Source organism: Lissotriton vulgaris, chromosome 10 (genome assembly GCF_964263255.1).
Source record: "Lissotriton vulgaris chromosome 10, aLisVul1.2, whole genome shotgun sequence".
Lineage (NCBI taxonomy): Eukaryota > Metazoa > Chordata > Amphibia > Caudata > Salamandridae > Lissotriton > Lissotriton vulgaris.
This window is the reverse complement of record NC_141698.1, coordinates 563,993,329-564,017,762: the sequence shown is the minus strand read 5'-3', so window position 1 is coordinate 564,017,762 and position 24,434 is coordinate 563,993,329. Positions and strand designations below refer to the sequence as shown.

The 24,434-nt window shown below is 44.8% G+C and overlaps 1 protein-coding gene across 4 annotated transcripts in view; it reads left to right on the top strand.

The window, feature by feature from the left end:
* The window catches only part of CLEC16A (C-type lectin domain containing 16A), a 704,284-nt gene that overhangs the window by 479,926 nt on the left and 199,924 nt on the right, over positions 1-24,434 (top strand). For all 4 annotated transcript variants that reach the window (XM_086941416.1, XM_086941414.1, XM_086941413.1 and 1 more), the window contains exon 19: positions 18,193-18,344. In XM_086941416.1, coding sequence (XP_086797542.1) covers positions 18,193-18,344 — 152 coding nt within the window. The remainder of the gene's footprint in view (positions 1-18,192; positions 18,345-24,434) is intronic.

The window sequence follows — 24,434 nt, the reverse complement described above, 5'->3', positions numbered from 1 at the left end:
CGGATAACCATGCAAAAAGGAGCACTTTTCTACAGCTGCCAAAATCCCGACCTGACCGGTATTGCTGCTACATCCCTAGCTGACCAAAAGCTGGAATCCACTTACCTCGCCTGGCACCTGGGACACACGCTCCACGCCGAGTTACCGCCACCGCCGCGCCTGGAGACACCAGCGGCAGCAGAGCGGACTCGGTACCCCAGGGGGCCCTGCACTCGCGCACGCTGTGCGCGTCATCATCTAGCGCCAGGAGGCGCCTGAAAAGCCGGGTCCTCCCGCAACGCGGGACGCGAGCGGGACGCCCGGGGCAAAGGGCGGGCCCTCTACGGCCCTCATCGGCCAGAAGAGGCTGGGCTGGGCCAGAGGTCTTGGTTCGAGATATCTAAGTTAAAGCTTCATATTTTCATATAGTTCGCCACTACTTCCCACCGCCTTATGGCTACAGCTGCTACTAGCCCTGCTTTCGTGGGAGCAGATAAAAATGGGGGCACGTCTAATCGAACACTGGATGATTACTTTCTTAAACCAGCCTTAGAAGGTAATAAGGAGCTTCTGTTAGCTGAGAGGAGGGCCGATCGTCGACGCTCAATAGAACGCATCAAAAACAGAACATTTTCCGAACCCATAATGTCTGTTTCTCTGGACGACGATCTGATTACCACCCCAGCAGATAACAACTCACTGACTGCCAGTGTACCCCTGCTCCTTCAAGAATGCTTAGCCCCAGCAGTGTCACCTACTCAAACCCAACAAGTCTCACCAACTGTGACCAATGCCCTTAACAATACCTCTAAGATCTTGATTTCACCTACAATAAGACCTGGCAAGGTTGTAAGAGGCAAAAACTCGAGGCCATTGGCACAAAAAATGCATGGGCCCCCTCCATCTAAAAGGAGACGGAAAACAACAACTGTGAATAAGCCCAAAATAAGTCATACTGAGTTTGGCAAAAAGGTGAACACTGTTGCTATAACACCACTGGGAGTTCCTGATACTAACCAAGTTACAGCAGCTAGTCCTATCCCTCTAACACCGCCAGCCCAAGTAACTATAGAGCCAGACATTACTCATACTCAGATGGAAGAGGGCTCACAATTGGCCACACCCAAGACGCTTTTGGACAATATTGAGTTGATTGTACGTAGTTACATGCTTGCACTAGCAGAAAGATTTAAGGGGATGGAGTCAAGGCTAGGTAAAATAGAGGGGGACTTGACTGCACTAGGGAATTTTGTACGTTCACAAGGTCCATCAAAAGTGCAACAACAAAAAGTTATCACAACAACACAATCCCTTTTAAAAAATGTTGTGGGTCCCACACCACCTACATCCTCTACGGGTAATAGCCAGGCAGCAGTAGCAACTCCAGCTGCCCCTAATCCCTTGCATGTGGCCTCGATAACACATGATGGCAATACTTGTAACAATTCTTTGTCAATAGTCTCAATAGCTGCCCAGGGTAGACCAACTACCACAACATCAAATAGTAATACAGTTACTTCAGCCAATATTCTAACCAGGGAACCTAGCATTCTCCCGGATAGACTCCATAGACCCGACGGGAAGGAGAATACCCGGGGAAGAGGGGGTCAGTCTAGGACACCGCCTATGGAACTCCCACCGGAAGCACTACCGTACGTGGTTGTACTCACCGGGGTCCCCGAACTGCCAAATGGAAAAAGAGAGGGATACTCTCAATTAAAAAACTAAATAATGCATTGGCTCTCTCTATATAGACCAAAACCCATCACGGTAAATGGCGAAATAGTCCATGTTCGCCGCCTGTCTTGGTTGGGGGGCAGAGTGAAGGATATAGGTGGTGACGTTGTGGTTATAAATTTCAGGGACAGAAAAGCAGTACACCATATCCTGAATTGGCCATTCGGCAATGAAAAGAATTGCATAGTACCACGACCCCTGACGTACTTTTACCCCAGATCCACTGTCTTCCCCCCCACAATACCAAAATAATAATACCTATTCTACCTCCCAATTCCACAACATTGAGTCTGCCTTGAACCCTGCATATATGCACCATTTAGCCCCACCACCAGTTATACAAGGGTGGAATACTATACCATTTAACCATAAAATAGGACTTAATGGTAATATGTCAAATCTGATACCATTTACCCCCTTAGAGCTTTCTAACAGGTTCGAGGCCTTCAGTGGTTTGGAGGAATGCGACTGATGTTTAAGGAGTGTAGTGGCCACGGGGGGGGGGGGTGGGGGGGGGGGGGGGTGAAAGCGTCTCATGCACCTTAAGGTCACATGATAAGATGGGTAGCTGTTGCCACGAAACAGAGACACATACTGCTTTAATATATGCTGGGAAAAATAGCAGATTCCCTGCAGTATTACCCACAGTGCTTTCTGGGAAAAATGAGGTGACTCCAATGCTTTTACCCGTTATAAGGCCAGTAAATAGCGACTCTGAAAGTGGTGTCGATAAGGGTGTAAGTACGTTAGGATACCACGAAAACCACCCCAGTACATCACTGTTAACTGTGGATTCTCCACCTAAAACCGAGAACTCTTTTGTTCGGTACGGGGCTTCTGATCTTATCTTTGAGCATTCAGAACCGGTTGCAGTAAGCACCGCGGATTTGGTGGACACAAACGCAGTGATGCCCACTTCAACATCCGCTCTAATTATCAGAGAAACTTTTACCTGCCCTGTACCCGATGATTGTGTAAGCCTAATCTCATGGAACATAGCTGGCTTGGCCAATAAGTTACGAGACCCAGTATGGTTATCATTCATCAAAAAATTTAGTATTGTGTGTCTTCAAGAGACCTGGTTGGAGGATAAAAATGTTCATATTGATGGGTTTTTAAGTTTCATTATCCCAGCGGTCGCCTCGATCAAGGGCAGAGCTAAGGGTGGCCTGGCCACCTTTATCAACCTGGGTTTGCTCTGCAAAATAAGTAACTGTCATAACGATAATTTGAACATCCAGATGATTGACCTAAAAAATGGCAAGAATGTGTTGACCCTGGTTAACTTTTACAATGCTAATAGCAGTAATGATGTATGTAATATTGCTTCCTTAACAGAATAATTGAGCAAGAATGTTTACACTGTATCACGGCACCTGTTGATAGTAGGTGATTTTAATGTCCAACCATGTGGTAATCCAGGCTGTACCCCAATGGGCTCCTTGGGGTGTAATAGTGTTGAAGGTTTTCACTTCTCTCACACTAGGGGTGGCAAGAACTTAAATGACTTAGTGAATGAAAATAATTTGACTGTAGCTATGTCCTTGGTTCCTGACACAAAAAGTTTTGACACCCCAACCTTTAAAGGACATGGGCAGGGATCCTTTATTGATCATATATTAATATCCTCAGATCTTGTACAATGGGTCTCGCACTTTACTATCCATACCAGTGTATACAGTGATCATAATCCCCTCGTCATTAATTTGGGCGGGCCTCTACTTATAAAGCGACAGTCGCGCATTGATCGTGGCACGTTGAGTTGCGTAAATGGCAGACGTCGCATCAAATGGACAATGATAAACCAAGACACTTTATACTCCAAAATAAACAGTGCATGTGAAGAGGAGCTGTTTGCATGTTCATCCTTTGACTCAACCCCCTCGAATATTCTGACCGGGTTTGAGGGGCTGGTCTCCAAAATTGGTTCCATGCTTACAGCGCCAACAAAGGGGCAAAGTGGGAAAAATTCCAAATGGTTTGATCATAACTGCTCAAAGGCAAGTAGGGATCTGAAATATGCTCTAAAAATTAAACCTAGAGATTCTGATTTGATAAAAAATCTTCGATTGGCTTATAGGAAGGCAATAGCTGTTAGAAAAAAGGAAATTAAGGTCAACGTTACTGAATCCCTTTTAGACCCATCAGTGTTGGGGAATAGCAGCAAGTTTTGGCAAATAATCAACAAACCTTTGTTTGATAATCCAAATGACACAGCTCTTGGCACAAATATCTCAGAGGGGGAGTGGGTGACTCACTTCAGCACAATTTTTAAGAGCAATGAGCATTGGGAAGATCATGATTTTTTAACACCAACTGTGATTCCATTATGTTTCACAGTAAATGAGGTCGTTAGGGGAATACAGGGTCTAACCAGCAACAAGGCCCCGGGCCCGGATGGATTACCGCCGGACCTGTTCAAGTCTAGCATCCCCTTTTGGGCTCCAGTTCTCACGGCTGTAATAAATGCAGCGGTGATAACGGGGTGCCCAAAAACGTGGGGTCTATCGACTATAGTCCCCGTTTTTAAAAAGGGCGATCGCAGCAGCCCGTTATGTTACAGGCCAATTTCCTTAATAAATTCAGTAGCTAAAGTGGTAGGGGGTGTAATTCTTAACAGGTTATCCACATGGGCTAAAGATAATAACATCCTTTCACCTATACAATATGGGTTCAGACCAGGCCATTCGACCATTACGCAGTGCCTGAACCTATACCTGATTCTAAGCAAATATACCCTGGCGAGACAAGGTACTGTCTACATGGCATTTATGGACCTGTCGTCCGCTTTTGACTGCGTGGACAGAAGATTACTATGGGCTACCTTGCTGAGAATGGGTGTAGAGAGGAATCTTGTCAACTTCCTTGCCGATCTGCACTCAGATACAAGAGCAAACGTCCGTTACACTCAAGATCTTAAAGTAACGGACAAATTTAAAATAAACCGGGGAGTTTGACAAGGCTGTATTCTGGCCCCGTTCCTCTTTAACCTGTACATTAATGAATTGGAGGAATTTCTCTTAAACACAGAAGCAGATTACCCCTTAGTTGAGCGCAAAGGGGTACCTGTATTACTCTATGCTGACGACGCTGTTCTCATATCTAGAACAGCAATCGGTCTCCAGAAATTATTAAATTCCTTTTATAAATTTATGGGGTCACGTGGCCTAAGTATAAATAATTCCAAGTCCTACGTCATGAAAACAGGAAAGGGAACCCGGAAAACTGATTCCTTTAGCATAAATGGGGAAAAAATCCCATCAACTAACTCCTTCTCATACCTTGGGGTCCTGCTAGATCATAAACTATCGTGGGGCCCAGCAGTCTCTAAAAGGAAGGGCGAAACAACAAAGGTTAATGCGGCCATTTTTGGCTTTGCAAAAAAAATCGGCAATTGCCCTACGGCCGCATTGCTTAAACTGTACCAGGCAAAAAGTGTTGCTGTCGCCTGCTATGGGAGCGAGCTCTGGGGCTACCGCAAGATTAAAGACCTAGAGGTTACAGAAAATAACTTCCTGAAAAAGACACTGAGGCTGCCAAGGGGTATTGGGAATTACTCTGTACATGAGGAGTTGGGGATCCCCTATTTAGGCGACAGAATAGCAGTAAATCCGGTTTTGTGTTGGCTGAATTGCTGGCTTAACACTGACATTCCACTAACACATGCCCTATTGAAAGAAGCCTTACAGCTAGACGGGAGGTTCAAAGTACCATGGGTGAAGTACATAAAGGATTGTTTAACGGCAATTGGTCGGCCGGACCTGTTTTATGCTCCCAACTCAATTATAAAATCTGATGTTATTTCTGTCAAGAACGCTATACTATTGTTAATATGTACTGACAGAGAAGAGGTTGAGATACAGAAGGTCAGTGTAAGGAAACACTTACTATTAAAAACATGTCCACAACTGGAACCTTACCTGACATGGCCCATGACTAGCTATGAACGGTTTCTGCTAATAAGGTTCCGTTTTGATCTATATCATCTTCTACTGGCAGTACCAAGTGGGGCTCAACGGGGTGAAGTGTTGCCAGCTTGTGGCTGCGACGGAAAGTCTCCTCAAGATCTGGCACACTTTCTCTTTATCTGCCCCTATTATTCCATCCCACGGAAATTATATCTTAAACCGTGCCTTAAAAAATTGAGTTTTGCACAAATTAAACCTGCACTTTACTATTTACAACTACTGAATAGCGAATGTACATTATTTGTCTGTAACTTTTTTTAAAAAGCCATCTGTTTTAGGAAAAGTATGGATGGTTAATTACGCTGCGAATGTTTTAGGTGCTTTTTTAAGAACACAGTTATTTATGTTTTTAACCAAATACTGCTCATGCTCATAGTGTCTGATGTACCACCCTTTTCTTCGTACTGTATTTTTTGTCATTATTTGCCATATGAAATGAATTGCTTGTAATGTTTTTAAATGCGTACTTAAGAATTGTACTTTTATGATTGTAAATTCTACAATCGAATAAAGATTTTTGATTTGATTTGATACAGTGCCTAACTACAAAGTTTCCTGCCATCTCTTCAAAATCTGGGCTTAATAGAAAAACATATTTTCATTTAATTTGTTCACTTTAATTTATGGAAATAAGCCTCAATCGTTAGTGCTTTGAGAGATATACTATTACAAAAGAGCATTTGCAAAGACAGCATGTCTGACCTTGGATAGCTGGTGCACTGCTTATCTTTTAAATTTCAAGCTTATAACATAAAAATATATATTAAAAAACCAAATATGGTGACTATTTGTTTGTAATAAAAGTTTGAATTTATAAAAGGTATCTAGTGTATATAGCTTTAATAGAAAGATACAAGTGCTTCGTGGCAGGCAGGTGGACTTTAAACTAAAAACTGTTTCTACACATGTTCTAATGCAATGGAAAATGTAATTCTTACGTGTGCAAAGGAAAGTACTATTTGCTTTAAATTACTGAAACGTGATTTAAACGCACAAGATAGGATAACAAAAACATGAAAAATGGATAAAGAATGGAAAGAAAACGGGCTTGGCATAGTAAAGTATTTATCCACTAGCCTTGATACTGAGGTAGACTACTTTTTAGTTAGCTGTGCACATGAGATCAGGCAAGTTGACTTCACTTAGTAAAATAGAGCCATTTGCTTAAGTGGACTGACTCATTGCCACAGTCTGTGTTGTGGTGGGCGGAGCATAATGAATGACATCTGAGCAAACCATAAAATTATGAGGACTGAGCCTTTGTGGCTGTAAATATGTTTGATTTATTTGCTAGTAAAACTAAATCTGTCTCTAGGCCGGACATAAAGACTACATTCCACCATGCATCTGAGTTATTATGAATTCAAATTTGTCCCTATCCCCTGCTGCTGTCTTGATTTCGTCACCTCTAGTTTTACTGTAGAAATACTCTTGTGAGACCTAGATTTCTTTTCAAAATGATGCCTACAGTAGGCTATAAAGTTGTCTTCGTGTTCACAGCCCAGAGGTTGCTTAGTTGGTGTGGTACTCATAATAAATTGGTTGAGAAGAAAAAGATTTGTTTCTTCCTCAGTTATGGGGTGTTTTATATTTCTTGACCTAACAAAGGTTAGTGATCAGTCTTCTGTCAGTCTGCATGTCCACACCTCGCACCTGCCAATGATGAGAAGTCTATGTAGTTGGTATTTAACAAAACAATGAGTTCTTAAGGTCTTTTGTATTGTAATATGTTAATCGTTCTGCACTAGCTTTACTAAACTTTGAATGGTGAACTTCTACTACTAACCCTAAGGATTGTTTACTTTAACCATCTCAAACAATTCGTTCTTAATTTTGCATTTTAATGGCAATTGCAGAGACAAAAATCTTTCTCCAGATTTAAATCGAGAAAAATACTTTTATTTGATCCGTTAAAGTCAGAAAAGGGTAGAACATACCACCATGTGGTAAACAACAACATATAGAATAAAACATGCCCTGTGTGCTGGGCAGCATTGCACAAATGAACGTGATGAGTAAAAACAGGGTGAGCGCTTCTAAATATGCGAGATGAATATAAACAGGAGTAGCACTGTATAAGGCAATGGCCCTCTCATTAGAAGATTGGGGTCAGCAAATAGTTAGCTATAACAAGGATGTAGCACGCGTTAGGACTTGTGTTTGATTAAAAGTGTCTGTCCCCCTGTCTCAAATAAAGTGCTTGCAGTATCTTAGAATAAAAGGGAAGAGAGAGGAGAGTAGGCTGTAATGTGCACCAACGAAAGATCTGGGTCCGGCTACAAAGTGTCCATATGTCCCAGTTTTCTGTTTTTCTGCTGCCTTTTTTTTTTTTTTTTTTTTTTTTTTTAGCTCTTGAGCTGCAAATGTCAGGAATGTTATCGTTTTGCAGGAAAGTTGTATCCAAGACCCACTGAAGCATTTTATCACTTCCGCCCTGCAGGTCCTGACTTGTGTTTCTCTTAGGGTTGGCCTCATGAGGATCTTCCTTAGATTGTGTAAGGCCGGGCAAATACATAATAGGTGTAATAGTGACACTTCTCCCTTGTCACAGAGGCGACAATCCAGAGATGGCCAAGTCTGTAACCATTTTGGGGTAAGGTCTTTGATCAGAAACTACCCCAATCTCAGTAAGCTTAGTTTCCTCTTATAGTAATCCCTGAAGCATTCTTGTAAATAGGAATTTTGTTTCTGTTGTTTATATGTTGGCATCACAAATCGGGCATGACTTTTGCCAGCCACTAATGCTTTTTCTATTCGCAACGATGCTTGTTTGATTGCTTTGTTAGTAATTTGTTTAAAAGCAAGGTATGACATTGGTGAATGCCAAGCTTGTTCCAGGTTTAGCGATAGAAGCACTTGCCTAAGAGTCTTACATGTGGAATTGGTCTGCCTAGCCTGTTTTTCGACCTCTTCCCAACAGTGTTGGGCTAGCGTGTTGTCTACAGCTGCCCTCATTCGCACAGTAATATTTGGCCAGGACCCTTTGTCTGGCCTGTATCTGGTTTGTTAATCCATATTCCAGGCGTATTTGTGCTTGGGAAATATGGCGCGGAATTAAGAACAGTTTTTTTAACAATCTTGATTGGGCGAGATTTAGCGTTTTAGAGTCCTTGGTGTCCATCATTTCCGAGCCATATGTGATAGAGGGCAGACATTTTGCTGCTACAACCTTTAGTAAGTGACTGGTTGAGCTTCCACTTAGTTTTTTTTGTACAGTTTTGAAAGCGAATTGTAGTTGTTTTGATTTTGTTTTCCCGAGGTCTAAATGACGTTTATAGTTTAATTGGCGATCTAGTAGGACGCCCAAGTATTTATATTCATCCACCTGGTTTAGAGTACAAGAATTTATCCTCCAAACACATTTTGATTGTTTTTTACGAGTGCTGGAGAAGCATAGGACATAGATTTTTTTAGGTTTATTGTTAAATGTGCTTGTGAGATATACAGCACAAGTTGTGAAATCAACCCTTGTAAGCCCATGGAGTTTGAGAGAGAAGCATGATATCATCTGCATATTGCAGGCTCGCTATAGTTGTTTTTCACAATTTCTGTGGGTCACCCTGGATTGTGCGTAGGTTGCTCTCTAGGTCGGCAGTAAAAATGTTGAATAGGCTAGGAGCCAGCACACGTCCCTGCTTTAGCCCATTTATTGTTGGAAGTTTCTTTAAGCGCCGACCATCCCCTTTTTAGGTCTCGTACCTAGCGTTGCACTGCGTAGCAGTGCTATGCGCAGTGCGAGGCATTTTGTAATCGAAAAACGGGGTCTCAGCAGTCACTTTGGAAGCTCGTGCGTGTGCTTTTTTGTTTGGTGTAACGTCATTGGTCTTGGCGTTCTTTCGATAACAAAAGACTTCCCACTATTGGCTTGTGTCGCGCGCATTGCTCCTCCCATGGCCTATTGGTGTCTTTTACTCGCATGAAGCTCGTAACAGACACCAATAGGCCGTGGGAGGAGCAACAGAGCGATGGGCATGTTAATAGAAATGTCACGCGTTGCTGTTGTGCGATTGCGTGCGTGTTACCAAATAAGGGCATTTTTTTTTCTGTGTGGCCTGCTTTAAGCAAGAGAGAAGAGCAACAGAGCGACGGGCATGGTAAATGACACGCCTTGCTGTTGCGCGTGCGCGTTTTTTTTTTGTTGTTGAATGGCGTGCTTGAAACCATTGTAAACTAATGCGATGTCTCCTTCGATTTTGTCTGTCTGCCTGTAAAGAGAAGTACAATTGAAGGAGCAGTGAGAATGCGCGCGTTTTCGAATTACGTAGTTTTAGCGGTGCAGGAGTACTTCACAGTTTTCTAAAACACCATTTGTTTGAAACTTAGGCTTTTGTTATGTTTTCAGTCCTTCTCACAGGCACTCTGTCTATTGTTGTTAGAATTAGTCCCCCTCTAAAGAAAGGCTATCAACCCCTCGCAATGTACCTCTACTTGTCTGTCTGCACAGTGAAGTACAAAGGTAGGAGCATTGATTTACATGCAGGTACAATGCGCGCGTTCACTAATGACGTAACTGCAGCCTTGCAGGAGTATTTAATAGATTTGTAAAACACCATTTACTTGTTTGAACTTTGAAATGACTTTATCACATTTCACGTGATGTTTGTTGTGTGGTTTGCATAGCAATCATTTTCCAATGGTCGGGCCATTCGGTCCGGGAGCCCCGACCGCTCTCAAGTGGTTTATTGTCCTCAGAACCTGCTTTTGAGTTATCTGTTCTGTTTCTTCTCTTTGCTCCAGAATAGCTAGCTTACTGCTTCTGTAAGAGGTTTCTCTATTTGTAATTTGTGGTTTGATTTGGAATGGCTTTATTGGGTCCGCGGCTGAGGCTTCCACTGATACCACACTGAGGGTGTGGGCGAACCTTTTTGCTTGCTGGAACTTCTGACTTCAGGTGTTGTTCTCAAACTGAGAGTCCTTATGAGCTCTGTTGAAATGTCATTAATGCGATCTGTGCGCATGTCCAGTGTGGTATTGTATGTTGTGTCGATGTGGGCGCTCCAAGTTTGATCTGTCATGTCCGAGTTAAACTGCCGATGTTTGCCGCTAAGCATGAGATTTATTTTTGCCCAAAACTGTTTACGATTTCGCAGCTTACAGGCATGGAGTATGATGCTCTTGAGGTTTTCCTTGTATTTTTGCTTGGACGCCTTGGTTTTGTGTTTTAGCTCCTTTTTAACATTTTCTATTGTTATGAGAATTTGTTGTGACAGTTGGGGGTCCTTTGTATGAAATGACCTTAGGTGTGTGTTCAGCCGTGTTTTTATTGTACGCATTTTTGGCGTATACCACTTCCCTCCTCCGTTTCTTGTTGTTTTGTGTCCTCTGTACTTGATTTGATATCTTTTGTTGATGTTGACTACGAAGGACTCCCAAGCTGTTGCTGTGTCTTGAGCTTCTACTGGTGCTGATAGCAATGAGTGGCATGTCTCCATTAGATTGGTGATGTTATTTTCCTTCCAGTTTAACCGTTGTAAGTTGAAGAGTTGCGTGTTCAATGTTAGAGGATTTGCCTGCTCCGACTCTTTTGGGGTAATAGATAATGTGAAGATCTGGGGGTAATGGTCGCTTTCAACCCGTTCCAGGATATGGAAATCTTTTAAGTGAGGAAATAGATCAGGGTCTTCTAATGTAAAGTCTGTTGTTGAGCCTGTAGTACTGGTGACCCTCATTAAGGCTGCTGGTCTGTCCAAGGGGCCCCTGCCATTTAGCGTGTGCAGAAAGAGGTCTTCCAATTTTGCTACGCATTTCTTCCCCATGGCATCTTGTCTGCTTTGATTGCCATGTCTTGGCAGTATAAAGCTCGCTAGATTTCCCTCCTGTCATTGGATTAGGTTCATATTGAAGTCACCTGTTATTATCATGTTGTCACTTGGGTAGGTGCTTTTCCGCATTGTATTTGCTGCTATTAGTTGCTTGATTCTTTACCCCTTATGCTTTCTTGCTAGGTGAATATATAGATTTAGAATGAATAGGCCCATGGAAGATGAGATATCGACTTTAATTCATTGCTTCCATGTGGAGTTTAAGTCAATGCAAACATCTCTTCAAAGGAAGTCAGTGGCTATAAAGGTCGATAGCCCTCTTTTTGCTGGGACGACATGTTCTTTTGTCTGCCAGGTTTCCTGAAAGAGATGTGTTGTGCTCTGTAAAGAACTCTATAACATAGTCTTCTTCTAACTTTGAGCTCAGCCCATTGACATTCCAAAAACAGATCTTACAACCCTGCTCTTTTCCTGATGTTTGTCTAGGATTAATTTATTCTACACCCCTCTGTTTTAATGTCAAGGGCGCTTGTGGGTGCCCCTCAAGTGTGACTTTTTTATGTTGGGCAATTGTGATTGTAATTTGCCTAGGTAGGAGGCCTTCTTCTGCCATGGTGCTCCTTTGGTCTGGATCTTTTGCGCCTTTTAGGAGGCTCCGTTTTGGATTTTGTTTCTGGAGCAGACTGGGGTTTCGCATGGGCTCCACCTTTATTAACTTTATGCCCCAGTTGGAGAATTCCTCCCTATGCTGCAGAATTTGTTCTGTAAAGCTGTGTTCAGATCATGTTATAATTGTGGAGTCTGGGCCTGTATGGTGAGGGTTCGGTTTGAATTCAATTGATTCCAAATTGCCTGTTTTTATATGACGCAGAGATGGTACTTCTTCTAAGAGTTTTTTAGATAGACCCCCTATTCAAAATGTCATGTGGCCATCTGGAGCTGTATTGCGGGATTAATTAGACTTTTTTGCTTGGGATGAGTCGTGTAAGTTCTGTGTATCTTTCCCCCCCCCCCCATTGCTTGATGTGGCTGTAACAGCCCGGATAACATACAAAATACAAGTTATCCTGTATCTGCAGGCACATACCTATTGGGTCTTCAAACTCCAGACCCAATAATTAAAGGCCCAAATACACTGAAGCCATCTGTGGATGCAGATATAGAGATCTACTGGAGCTGCAGCAGTGCCCAGACTCGTTCCACCCTCAGCCTTCACGTAGGAGGAGCAAAAGAAAAGAAGCTTTCCTCGGCTAAAGAAGAAAGCTGCCTACCTTCTGCCTTCTCTTTCCCCCCATTTTACTTTCCCGAATGAAAAAACATGCCCCTTAACATTTACCACCTGCTTCAAGCAGGTGGTAAATATTTTCAGATATGAGATTGTTATTTACTCCAGAATTGGTGAAAACATTTGGAATTGTACCCTTCTGTTATTCTCCATTCGTGGCACACAACTTAATTACGGCCCTGGTATCTCCCCGCGAAGTTAATAGGGAACTTGGATTGAGACCTAACTATTTTAATCTTGGAAGGATGGCTACTAATGTATGGCTTATGGGATTGCTGTCAATACATGCGAGGGTACAACAGAATACATTCCAGCAGTCTGTTCCAGTGGTGGCTGGTAATTTTGGCAGGCAGGGAGGGTGGGCCGGCCACACATGCACACATATACACACATTCACTCACACCCATGCATTCATACAAGCACCCACACCCATTCACAACAAATTCATACATTTATACATACACACACACACACGCACCAAACATTCAAATGCATAACACGTACCTGTCCTGCAACTCCCAGAATAAAAAGCCTCGGAGGTCACAGGAGGGTTGGGGCTGCTGCCTTCCCTCATTGGTTGACAATTTGTCAGCTAATGAGGGAAGGCAGCACTCTCACTCATCACAGAGTGGGATGGGGTCAATGACATCCCCACTCTGTGACGAGGTATCACTGATTGACACTCGGCCCTGTGCACTTCAGGGCTTAAAACTCGAGCACCCTTGTTGGAGGCAGTGATCTCCCCCTCTTCACAAGGGGGGAGAGCCTCAATTCCCTTTTTCCAGGCTGAGAAGGTCACACCGACAGGGCTAGTGAATCCTCAGCCTGGCAAAGTTCAGCTCAGGCACCCAGGAGCCTAGCCATTTAGTGCATGTCTAGCTCCTGGCTGTCTGATCTGAACAAAAAGAGTGTCTGTCAGGCACCTTAATTAGATATGGGGGCTTTGCCATGGTTCAGGCTCTTCAGTTTAAATACTCCACCTTAAAATAAGGATGTTGTTTTTCTGTCAACCCAGGAAGCATACTTGCCCATACCAGGAGTAAATTTGCATGCCTCCACAGAGTGGGAACCAACCAAGTGGTTGTGAATAGATGTAATTGTGTGTGTTAATTTACTTTTACAGGTACCACCATAGAGGAACACCATCAAACCTAACCCTGCCATCCACCTAGTACACAGACTGGCATTGACATTTTCAAAAGCATACTTTTTGCCAGTATGGTGGTATTTTAAAATCCCACCATATTGGCAAAAATTCTACATTCAAAAATGCCAATGCCAGTCTTTGCCCTGTCTCTGCCCCGGTAAAGATCCAGCGACTGTTTGGATTTCTTTATAGGCACAATTTGTGGATGGAGTGCTAGGAGGAAAGTGGGTACAGGAGAGCGGACATAAAAAGAGCAAGGACAGGAAGGTGTTGCGCCAAAGTACTGAGAAGAGTAAGGAGAAAGATAAAGGGGAAGAAAATTATTCTGTTATGCACTACAGTACACTTTGTCGGAAACAGACTGACACAAATAGTCAGTAAAAGAGGTGAGAGAGAGGGTTGTCCTAAGAAGTGAGTGATGGGGTTCTTAAAGCAATGACTTGAAGAGGAAAATTACAAAAGCCAGTGGTTTGAAATGGCTCATCCAAAGCTCACTCTTTATGTGTATGTTAAAATATTAGATAAACTGTTTGTTGATGAAAACAGTTAAACTGTCTGTCGACAAGTTCTAAAATAAAGGAAATGTTCTTATTGGAAACAGCTAAGGGGGTAATCTTATTACGCGGCATATTCTACTTTAAAAGATCACTGCATATAACAGGAGTGGCCCTTGCCGGTATGAGCGGTGAGTCCGGCTGGGGGGGACTCGACAGACAATGAGGCAAAATTAAATATTTAATCTGAAAGAAACAGTTAGTTATAGATTCCTTACCTTAGAATATCCCCCAGGCGTCATACTGGATCCGGAAAGGTTTTCGTCAGCAGTACCCCTGTGCGTCGGTAAATGGCATCGGTCGACTCCTCGTCAGTCATTAGGGTCGCCGGGATGACGTCATGGAAGTTACTTAGACGCCGCCCTTGCGCGCTGACGTCAGTTCTTTATTTTTCCGCACCAATAAGCGCAGATCCGGAGAGAGCGGTACCCCTAGTCATTTTTTGACTGAGTTTTTGCAGCTTTTGTTGACTTCTTTTTCAAGTCTTCATCGACTCCTGGTGCACCGGGGATGTCCGGTTTCAAGGTCTGCTGTTCCTGTACCCAACTGATGTTGGTAACGGTTCCGCACCGCGTGTGCCTCTTCTACCTGGAGCGCGACCACGACCCCAAGTCGTGCCCCGACTGCTGAACCGTGGCCCTATGTATTTGCAGGCGCGGTCCTGAAAGCTCCTTGAGGTGCGGCAGTTGGCTCCGTGTCGCTCAAGGTCTCGGTCGCGAGGGAGGTCGCAGGACCGGTCACGGAGCCATCACCACCACTGGTCATCCAAGTCTTCGCACTCTGGGTCAGGTAAGTCGAAGCACCGAAAGAAGTCAAAGCATAATCGCTCTTCGACTTCCACTCGTCCGTCGGCATAGGCAACGCAGGGTGCTGGTGGTGCCCCTCCTGCGACTCCACGTGCGGAGCCTTCAGGGTTGACTCCAGCCTTCCCTCCCTTCCTGGGAGTGACCCCTGCCCAACTTTGGCAATTTTACTAAGCAATGCATGCCATCTTTGTGCAGCCAGACTCTGCCGGTGTGCCTTTGGGCCCCGGTACCGCAGAGCCCCCTTGGATCCAGGCATGGATCCAGATCGGCGCCAGTCGACCTTGTGACACCTCCACTGGTGCAGCTTCCACCAGCACCACGTCTGCAGCGGATGCTGGCTGGACCCCAGCGGGTGTCAACCCCTGTTTCCATCCCGACGTGCAAACGGAGCAGGCCCGGCGTCGATGGGTACTTTTGTCCCTGTGTTCCACCCTGGCCATTTTCAGCCGGATTGGCAGCCAGAGGAGGGTGAGGAAGAATGGGAGGGGTCTGTTGACCCTTTAACTGCCCAGCTAGAGTGTGAGCCGTACTGCAGAGATTGTGCAGCCCGACTCCGCCGGGGTGCCTTTGGTCCACGGTACCGCATGGCCGTCTTGGATCCAGGCATGGATCCAGATCGGCGCCAGTCGACCTTGTGACACCTCCACTGGTGCAGCTTCCACCAGCACCACGTTCGCAACAGATGCCGGCTGGACCCCAGCGGGTGTCGACCCCTGTTTCCATCCCGACGTGCAAACGGAGCAGGCCCGGCGTCGATGGATACTTTTGTCCCTGTGTTCCACCCTGGCCATTTTCAGCCGGATTGGCAGCCAGAGGAGGGTGAGGAAGAATGGGAGGGGTCTGTTGACCCTTTAACTGCCCAGCTAGAGTGTGAGTCGGACTGCAGAGAGGAACTGGGGGATGCTAGTGGTCTGGATACCTCCCCACACCTAGACATGTCTCCTCCTACCGTGGTTATGGAGGAGGGAGTGTTATATGCAGTGGTGTTGCGTAGGTCGGCCGAGGCTCTCCACCTCGAGCTTCCTACGGTGGCTGTCAGGACTAACCTCCTGATAGAGGTGCTTCAGCCGGCAGCAAGCTCTTCGAGCCCCTGCTGCCGTTCAATGAAGCCCTTTTGGGCACCTGGTCCAGGCCCAATACAGGGGCTCCTGTGGATAGGATGGCTGCCAGACGACACCACCCGGCCCCAGGCGACCCGACTTTCCTGTCACAACGCCCTACCCCTGAGAGCTTGGTGGTCCAAGCCTCTATGTCAAGGGCGCCTTCCCTACAGCTCCACCTGATAGGGAAACTAAGAAGCTGGACCAGCTTGGGACTACAGTCGGTAAACACTGCCATGCTCTCCCATGCTGTCGCAGAAGGGAGAGACGCAGCGAAGTTTACCATCCGCCGAAGCACAGCAGAACGATTGCCGTGTCAGTAGCCCTTCGACGCTACACCTGGTTGCGTTCGTCTGGGTTTTCCGGAGATGTCCAATCCACATTTATGAACATGCCCTTTGATGGGCGTCTCCTTTTCGGTGACAAGGCAGACAGTGCTAGAGCGCTTTAAGGCCTCTCGAGCTACGGCCAGGTCATTGGGTCTCTCCACCACTCGCCCTGCCCAGTCTGCCTTTCGCCCCTTTCGAGGCTACAGAAGGGGTGCCCCGCTATGTCCAGCCCAGAGCCATAGGTCGGCGGAGGCTGTTAAGCCCCAGCACGGCTGGGGACGTGGCACCCACCAGCGCAGTTCTGGGGGCCCGCGAGTGGGCCATTCCACCACAGCCCCCTCTGCACCCCCCTCCAAACCCTTCTAGTCCGACCTTTCTGGGCCACCAAACGCCAGTGGGTGGCAGGATCCACCATCACCTCCACCACTGGCGCACCATCACATCGGACAGGTGGGTTCTGCAGATAGTCCGAATGGGCTACTACCTCCCCTTCGAGACTACCCCTTCTTCCATGCCACCTCAGTACCATTGCATGTCGGAGGATCACCTGGCCCTTCTCCAACAGGAAGTTTCGGCCCTCTAGGCCAAGGGGGCAATCAAGCACGTTCCTGTCTCAGAAGTAGGTTGTGGTTGTTATTCCCACTACTTTCTGGTGCCCATGAAGGACAAAGGCCTACCTCCCATCTTGGATCTCAGGAACGTCAACCGCTTCCTCCTGAAGGAGAAGGTCAAAAGTTGACGGTTGCTCAGCTGCCCTGGACCCTGGAGACTGGTTGGTAGCGTTGGACTTGCAGGACACATATTTTTACTTCCGCGTCCTGCCGGCCCCCCAGCGTTACCTGCGGTTTACGGTGGCCACAAGCACTTTCAGTTTACTGTGCTCCCCTTTGGCCTTACCAGCGCCCATTGGGTGTTCACGAAAGTGGTGGCGGTGGTTGCAGCTCAACTGCGCAGATCAACTGCGCAGATCAGGGGTTCCAGTCTTACCCTATCTCGGTGAGTGGTGGTTGAAGGCGGGCTCGCTCCAGGCATCGTCTCCCACCTCCAGACTACGGCCGATCTGCATTTGCTGGGGTTCTCCATCAACGTGCCGAAGTCGCACCTGATTCCCTCTAAGAAGCTCCTTTTCATCGCAGCGGTTCTGAACACAATGCAGTTTTCAGTCTACCCTCCCGAACAGCAAGTACGAAATATTCGGGCTATGATTCCGATCTTTCAGCTTCAACTGTCCTCTTTGACTCTTAACTCTTAAGACTGCATTTCTGGTAGCCATCACATCTGCTTACAGATATATCATTACCGAAGGTAAGTAACTTGTTCTTGAATTTCCTCTTGTTGTTGGTCAAGCCACACCCCCCCACCAACCCACACCCCACTGTTCCTACCTGCATTGGCCGCTCTTTGTAATATAATGAATAGCAAGAGGGCGAGAACTTAGTAGTCACATTCTGCCTGAGCCAGGGAGTGTACACCTTAAAGCTTTTCAGCAACACTTTACCTATATTTTCAATACATTTTATTTCAGATAACAGTGATCTAATTGCATGCACTGTGATTACGAAAGATGGAGGTCAAGTTCAGCGCTTTCTGGCAGTGGATATATACCAAATGAGTTTGGTGGAACCAGATAACAAGCGGCTTGGTTGGGGAGTGGTGAAGTTTGCAGGTCTTCTGCAGGTAAAAAGCTATACTTACAGCCCACCTCAGGGGGACTAATGAAAACATTAACTAGCCATAGGTTTTAACACTTTAGATTACTTTATGTGAACACCATTAAGCGATTACGCAGTTGTTGTTTGCTTCAGTTGAATCTATTTGTAGATTGTGTGGTCATGATGTTACAAATATTGCTCAGATTGGATGTGAACATGTTGAGAAATATTTTTGAGTTACATAATGCTTCTTATTTAAAATATATTTTTCTCTGTCTGGCAGATATTAGCAATCTAGATTGTGGGAGCATCACTACATTTTAAAAATGTCCTTTGTTTATTTAGGCCCTCTTATTCTTAAACTGTTTTCTAATGGATTTCCCGGTCTGTTTTATTTTTTTAATAATTGCAATTGACTTTTTTTATGACTGCTATTAAAAAAAGTATACTCACAGATAAGATGCTTAATAAGATTATATTTCCTGCCTATTAGTTATTTCTGTGTCCTACTAATATTCATTGTTCATTGCGCACAGTTGATTTAACTTTTTTGTATATGAAAATTTGCAGATTTTCCACTAATCACTTCTCCACTGTCTCTGAAGGAATTGTATTCTTGCAGCGTGAATCTTTTCTGGATTCACATGGTGTATATTATTCAGCCATGTAGTGGTTGGGTACGGAATTTTCAAATACAGTAGTAATCCCTTTTCTATTAATCTTTTTGTTGTTGGAGCCATGTGGTGTCTTATTCTGTATCCTCTGATATCCTACGCCCTCCACGGAAGCTTCCACTCATGGTGGTCCTCTTAAGATTCTTTTTTTCTGCAGTTGGGCTCGGATTGCTTTGCAGATGGCTCCCCAAGTCGTAAAAAGAGGGAAGTTTGGACAAAGAAATCAAAGACATTCGGAATAGGATCATCGAATAATGGTATCGGGAAATATTTCTATTGTCAGGGGAGTTTTTCTGAGTCATTAGAGAATGCCCAGACAGGGAGCTCCCCGTACCACATGATTGCGTAGACTCCATTTCGATTCTGCTCGAAATGCCATCATAATAAATTCATGCAGAAAGACAAACATCAGATGTGTAACCTCTGTCTTCCACCGACCATTGAAAAGACAATTGCGAAGCCTGTGCAGGGTTCAAGTCGATGACATAGAAGGCAAGAGAGAAACTGAGACAAGTGCTCTGTGTCGTGCAGAGACAGAGGCAAACACCGTCCTTAAGACACTTGGGTCTGTCGAGCAATGACGACAAAAACATCACAGAAGGTGCCAAGGAAGAAGCTTCAGACGCTGACCTAAGAATCATCATGGTCAAAGGAGAATCACTAAAAACCAAAGAAAAGAGACCACAATTAACACATAAACTGTTGGTCACAGTCTCGAAAATCTGATTCAAAAGTACAAAAGGGAGCCTTGACGCCCAAAAAATGGGTGAGCGAAGGCAGACTTAGAGACACAATTACGAAGTGACTACTACAGTGAAAGATGTTCGAAGTCGAGATCTTCGATGAAAGAGAATAGGAAGAGCAGAAGAGCTCAATGATCGACACATCGTCAAAAGACTCCTTGACGTTGAAAAGAAAACTGACTTTAACGTTCCACCCTGAGGAACTCTTGACAGAAATCGAGAGGAAGGAGAGGTGACTCGAGGCAGAGATGTCAGCTTTGACCCCAAAAAATAAAAATGTTGACGCTTCTCTTCGGGAATTCCGAATTCCACAAAAAGCTTTGACGTCGAAAGAGCAAGGCAAAATGGAGGTCAAGGAACTGGACCCTTCCATGACACCAGAGCCTCACAAAGATGATGAGGAATCCTTCTATGAAAAGGAGGTCCAAGAAGGCTTGGGAATGTTCCAGGAATCAGAGGATTCTGAATATGCGGAGATACAATGTCATGAACTTGAAACAGACTCCCTTGAAGAAGGTATTGATTGTTACCCGTCGACGCCTTTGCCTCAGGATGATATTGCTCTGTACAGCCAGATGATCAGGAAGGGCTGCTGGTAAATATGGAGTTCAGCGTGAAGAAGAGAAGACACAGCCATGCTTCCTCCTAGAGACTATAATCCCACCACAGACTAGGAACCAATTCCTGCCAGTGACACCCATTGTTCTGGACCAGGGACGAGAAGCTTTTTAAGAGCCTGTTACATGCAGGGCATTGACACTGAGGGCTAAGAAAAAGTATTCACACTCATCAAACGACTCTCCATACATAAAGGGAACAGTCCTGGCAGACTCCGTCGTTACTTCCACGACAAGGAAGAGAGCCAATATTCCAATCCATGTCTGGGCCACCCCCAGACAAAGAAAGTAAGAAGATGGACCTGATGGGCTGGAATATTTGAAAGGAGTGCAGCCAATCAATGGCAAATAGCGAAATCCAATGCCCTCCTTAACAGGTATGCCTACCAGCATTGGGAGTAAATGGCAGAACGCACGAGGCACCTCTCAGACCAATACAAAAAAAGACCTGCAAGCCTAGCTGAAGAAGGCAAGAACATTGCTAACACATGCTGATATCATTAGATGCAGCAGGAACCGCAAGTTGCCAAATGATGGCGGGAATAACATGAAGACTTCACTCTTGGCTACAAACCTCCGGATTCAAACCAGCGGTGCATAAATATACCTTTCAATGGCAAACAGCTGTTTGGAGACACAGTGGATGAAACTCTGCAAACTGCTCAGAAAAGATAATGAGACGGCAAACTCCATGGGGGCATTGCCCTTTGGGGGTAACATGAAGAGAGCTATTACATCATCACACAGACCTACAGGAAGAGGTAGTTTCCCTAGTAGCATATCAGGGTTTCCATAGTAGTAGTCAATCACCAGCACCTTCACTGCTCTGGCAATATCAACTTCAAGGGGGCCAGTCCTTTAGGGGATGATGCCATGGAAGGAGCCAGCCTCAGAGGGAAGGTATAACCCACACAAATAAGTGACTTGGAAAACAGAGGAAAAACTCTCCCACACACAACCCCAGTGGGAGGCAGAATAAAAGACTTCCTTCAGGAGTGGAGGAAGACGACTTCAGACAATTGGGTAGTAAAAGTCAGAGCATTGGGATATTGCATAGAACTGGCCAAGACAACACCAGCTAGGGGACCAATGAAAGGGTGCATTCAGACGAGAAAACATCACGTCTACTCAAGAAAATAGAGGAATTGCTGGCAAAAAGGGCATTTAAGAAGGTACCCATAGATGAGATCACTAAAGGAAAACTACTCAACATATTTTCTAATACCAAAGGCAGACGGATCTCTACGACCAATTCTAGACCTCAGATTCATAAACAAGTTTATAAAGACACAAAGATTAAAAATGACAACTTTTCAGAAAGTAATACCACTGTTGCAAAAGGGGATTACATGGCAACTATAGATCTAAAAGATGCCTATCTACATATCCCAATGAATCCAAGAAGTATTTGCGATTCGTGGTGAACAAGATTCGTTATCAGTTTTGTTGTCTGCCTTTGGGATATAATCATCTCCATGAGTGTTTAGAAAGTGTGCCGCATATGAGATAGGGGATTCATGTTTATCTCTACCTGGATGCTTGGTTAGTAAGGGTAAACTCCTTCAGCAAAAGCAAGGCACATATACAAGAGGTGAAGAGAACTCTTCACCCTGGATTCTGTATATTTAAAGAAAAATCATCACCAAATCCACAACAGGAAAAACTGTTCTTAGGAGCAAGAATCAATTCAATAATAGGGAAGGTATATCCCAGTGAAAAGAGAGCAGTGTCGCTACTTCAAGAAACTCACTGCTACCAGAAGGGGCAAGCTCTGACCGTGAGGACTGTGGACAAAATGTTAGAGATGACCTCATGCATCCCTCTGCTTTCATATGCAAGATTACGTCTGAGACTAATTTAGGAATTGCTTCAGAACCAATAGTCACAAGCGGCAGGGAGTTGGGAAGATCTAGAGGTTGGCTCGCACAAATTATAGGAGGAAATGGCCTGGTGCAACAGATCACATACAACAGAAGGAAGGAAATGTGCACAACCAACTTCAACAGTAATCATAACTGTAGATGCCCAACATATGGGTTGGGGAGCTCAGATGGGCTCACTCTTCTAGGTCAGAGGTGTTTGGAAGTTACAAGATGCGCTCCAACAAATCTATGTCTTAGAACTGAAGACAGTGTTCCAAGCCTTAAAAGCTTTTCAGAAAGAAGCTGTTGGGAAGTATACCACTACAATGTTTTACATCAACAAACGGGGGGAGAGGGACTCAATCCTTTGCCCTATTAACGATTGCCCAGAAAGTTGGCAGTGCAGAGACTAGTAGTTCTAACAGCAGTTCATCTACCAGGGAAAGTCCATGTAGAAGTGGACAGATTGAGCACACAGGCATCAAGCTCCCACGAAGCGGTACTCAAACGGGTATTTAGGAGATTGGGAATTTTAGAGGTAGGCCTATTCTCAACTCCAACAAATGCAAAATGCCAAAACTTTGTGACAGCCACGCCACCCATCCCTGGGGAATGCTCAGAGGATAAACTGAAAAACACACAAGGTGTGATGGACGGAATGTTGCACATTGGCAAAACATTCACCCCCAGTCACATATCTGGGTTTAATCCATCTTTATTTTGCTGCCCAAGCCACCCCAGTTAAGACATGGCCATATGCAAATCAGTCTAGACCCCGTGCCTCCTGGCAACAGTCCAGCCCGAACTGTCAAGCCATGTCTTCCCTGGACCGGAATCAAGTATCCTTGGACCGGTTTCTGGCGAAGGATAAACTCGTCGGGGATATTTGTATATGTTTTTCACCCGATACCATTGTTACAGAGTCATCAACAAATGCAAAATTATACTAATACTAATCTCCCCACAGTGAGCGAGATAAACATGGTTTTCAGAACTAATAGAAATGGCACACGGCTACATTCTGATATTATCAAAACAACAAGACCTGTCAATGGAAGGGGAGATGGTTCTTCACTGAGAGTCTTTCAGTATACTGGTGTGGCTCGTGAAGACTTTGAATGTGGACATCTAGACCTCCTGGAGAACATAATGGCCAGTCTCACAGAAGCAAGAAGTCCAACAACAGGAAAGTTTGACATAGCCAAATGGAAGAGATGCTCATTGTGGTGTTAGAAAAAAAGACTTATTGCAGGAAAACACTAAAGATGCAACTGTACTAAAATATCTTACACACCTACTGGATTGCATACTAACATATGCATCCTTAAAGGTACACAAGAGGTCGTATAGAAAGAGGTTTTTTCACAACACCAGTAATAAAATGCTTCTTAGGATGAGCAAAGAGAATAGCACTGCCCAGAACACTACTAGCACCCACATGGAATCTAAATGTAGTGCTGACTCAACTAATGAGGATACATTTTGAGCCTTTACACAAATCCACAAACATGTACAAGTCCACAAGGACATAATAGTCATGAGAACAGAATCCACAGTTCTTACCGAAGGTAATCTCTCACTTTCACATTAATCAAACAGAACAATTTCCATGCTGTTTCCAAAAGCCAAAGAATCAGGCGTAGAGAGTGTTACACACACTGGATGCAAGACGATCAATAATGCACAAGTTACTACTTGTGTAACGATATATCTGTAAGAGACATTAGTTAGTGATAGATTCCTTACCTTAGAATATTCCCCAGACATCAGACTGGATCCGGAAAGTTTTGCTTAGCAGTAACCATCTGCGTCGGTAAGTGGTGTCATGCGGCTCCACGTCCGTCACTGGCATCGTGAGTGCTGAGATGACGTCACGGAAAGTACTTAGGCGCCACCCATGCGTGCTGACGTCAGTTATGTACACGACTTTCCGCGCGGAAACGCTGAGCCATGCAAGTTACTCACCATTGGTGCATAAAAATAGGGCCCTATAAGAGAATGACCTTAACCCTAGTAATCAGTTCGCAGAACAGGGAGGATGGGTGGGGTGGTAAGGAATCTATCACTAACAACGCACCGGACATCGCAAGCGCTCTACCGGCCATTATTAAACAAGATACATATGGTCGAAAGGGAGGGAGGTAGCAATATTATTTGAAGACCATCTGACATGCCAATCTGTTCAAGTGGAACAACAGGAGGAGCATGAAATTTTACCA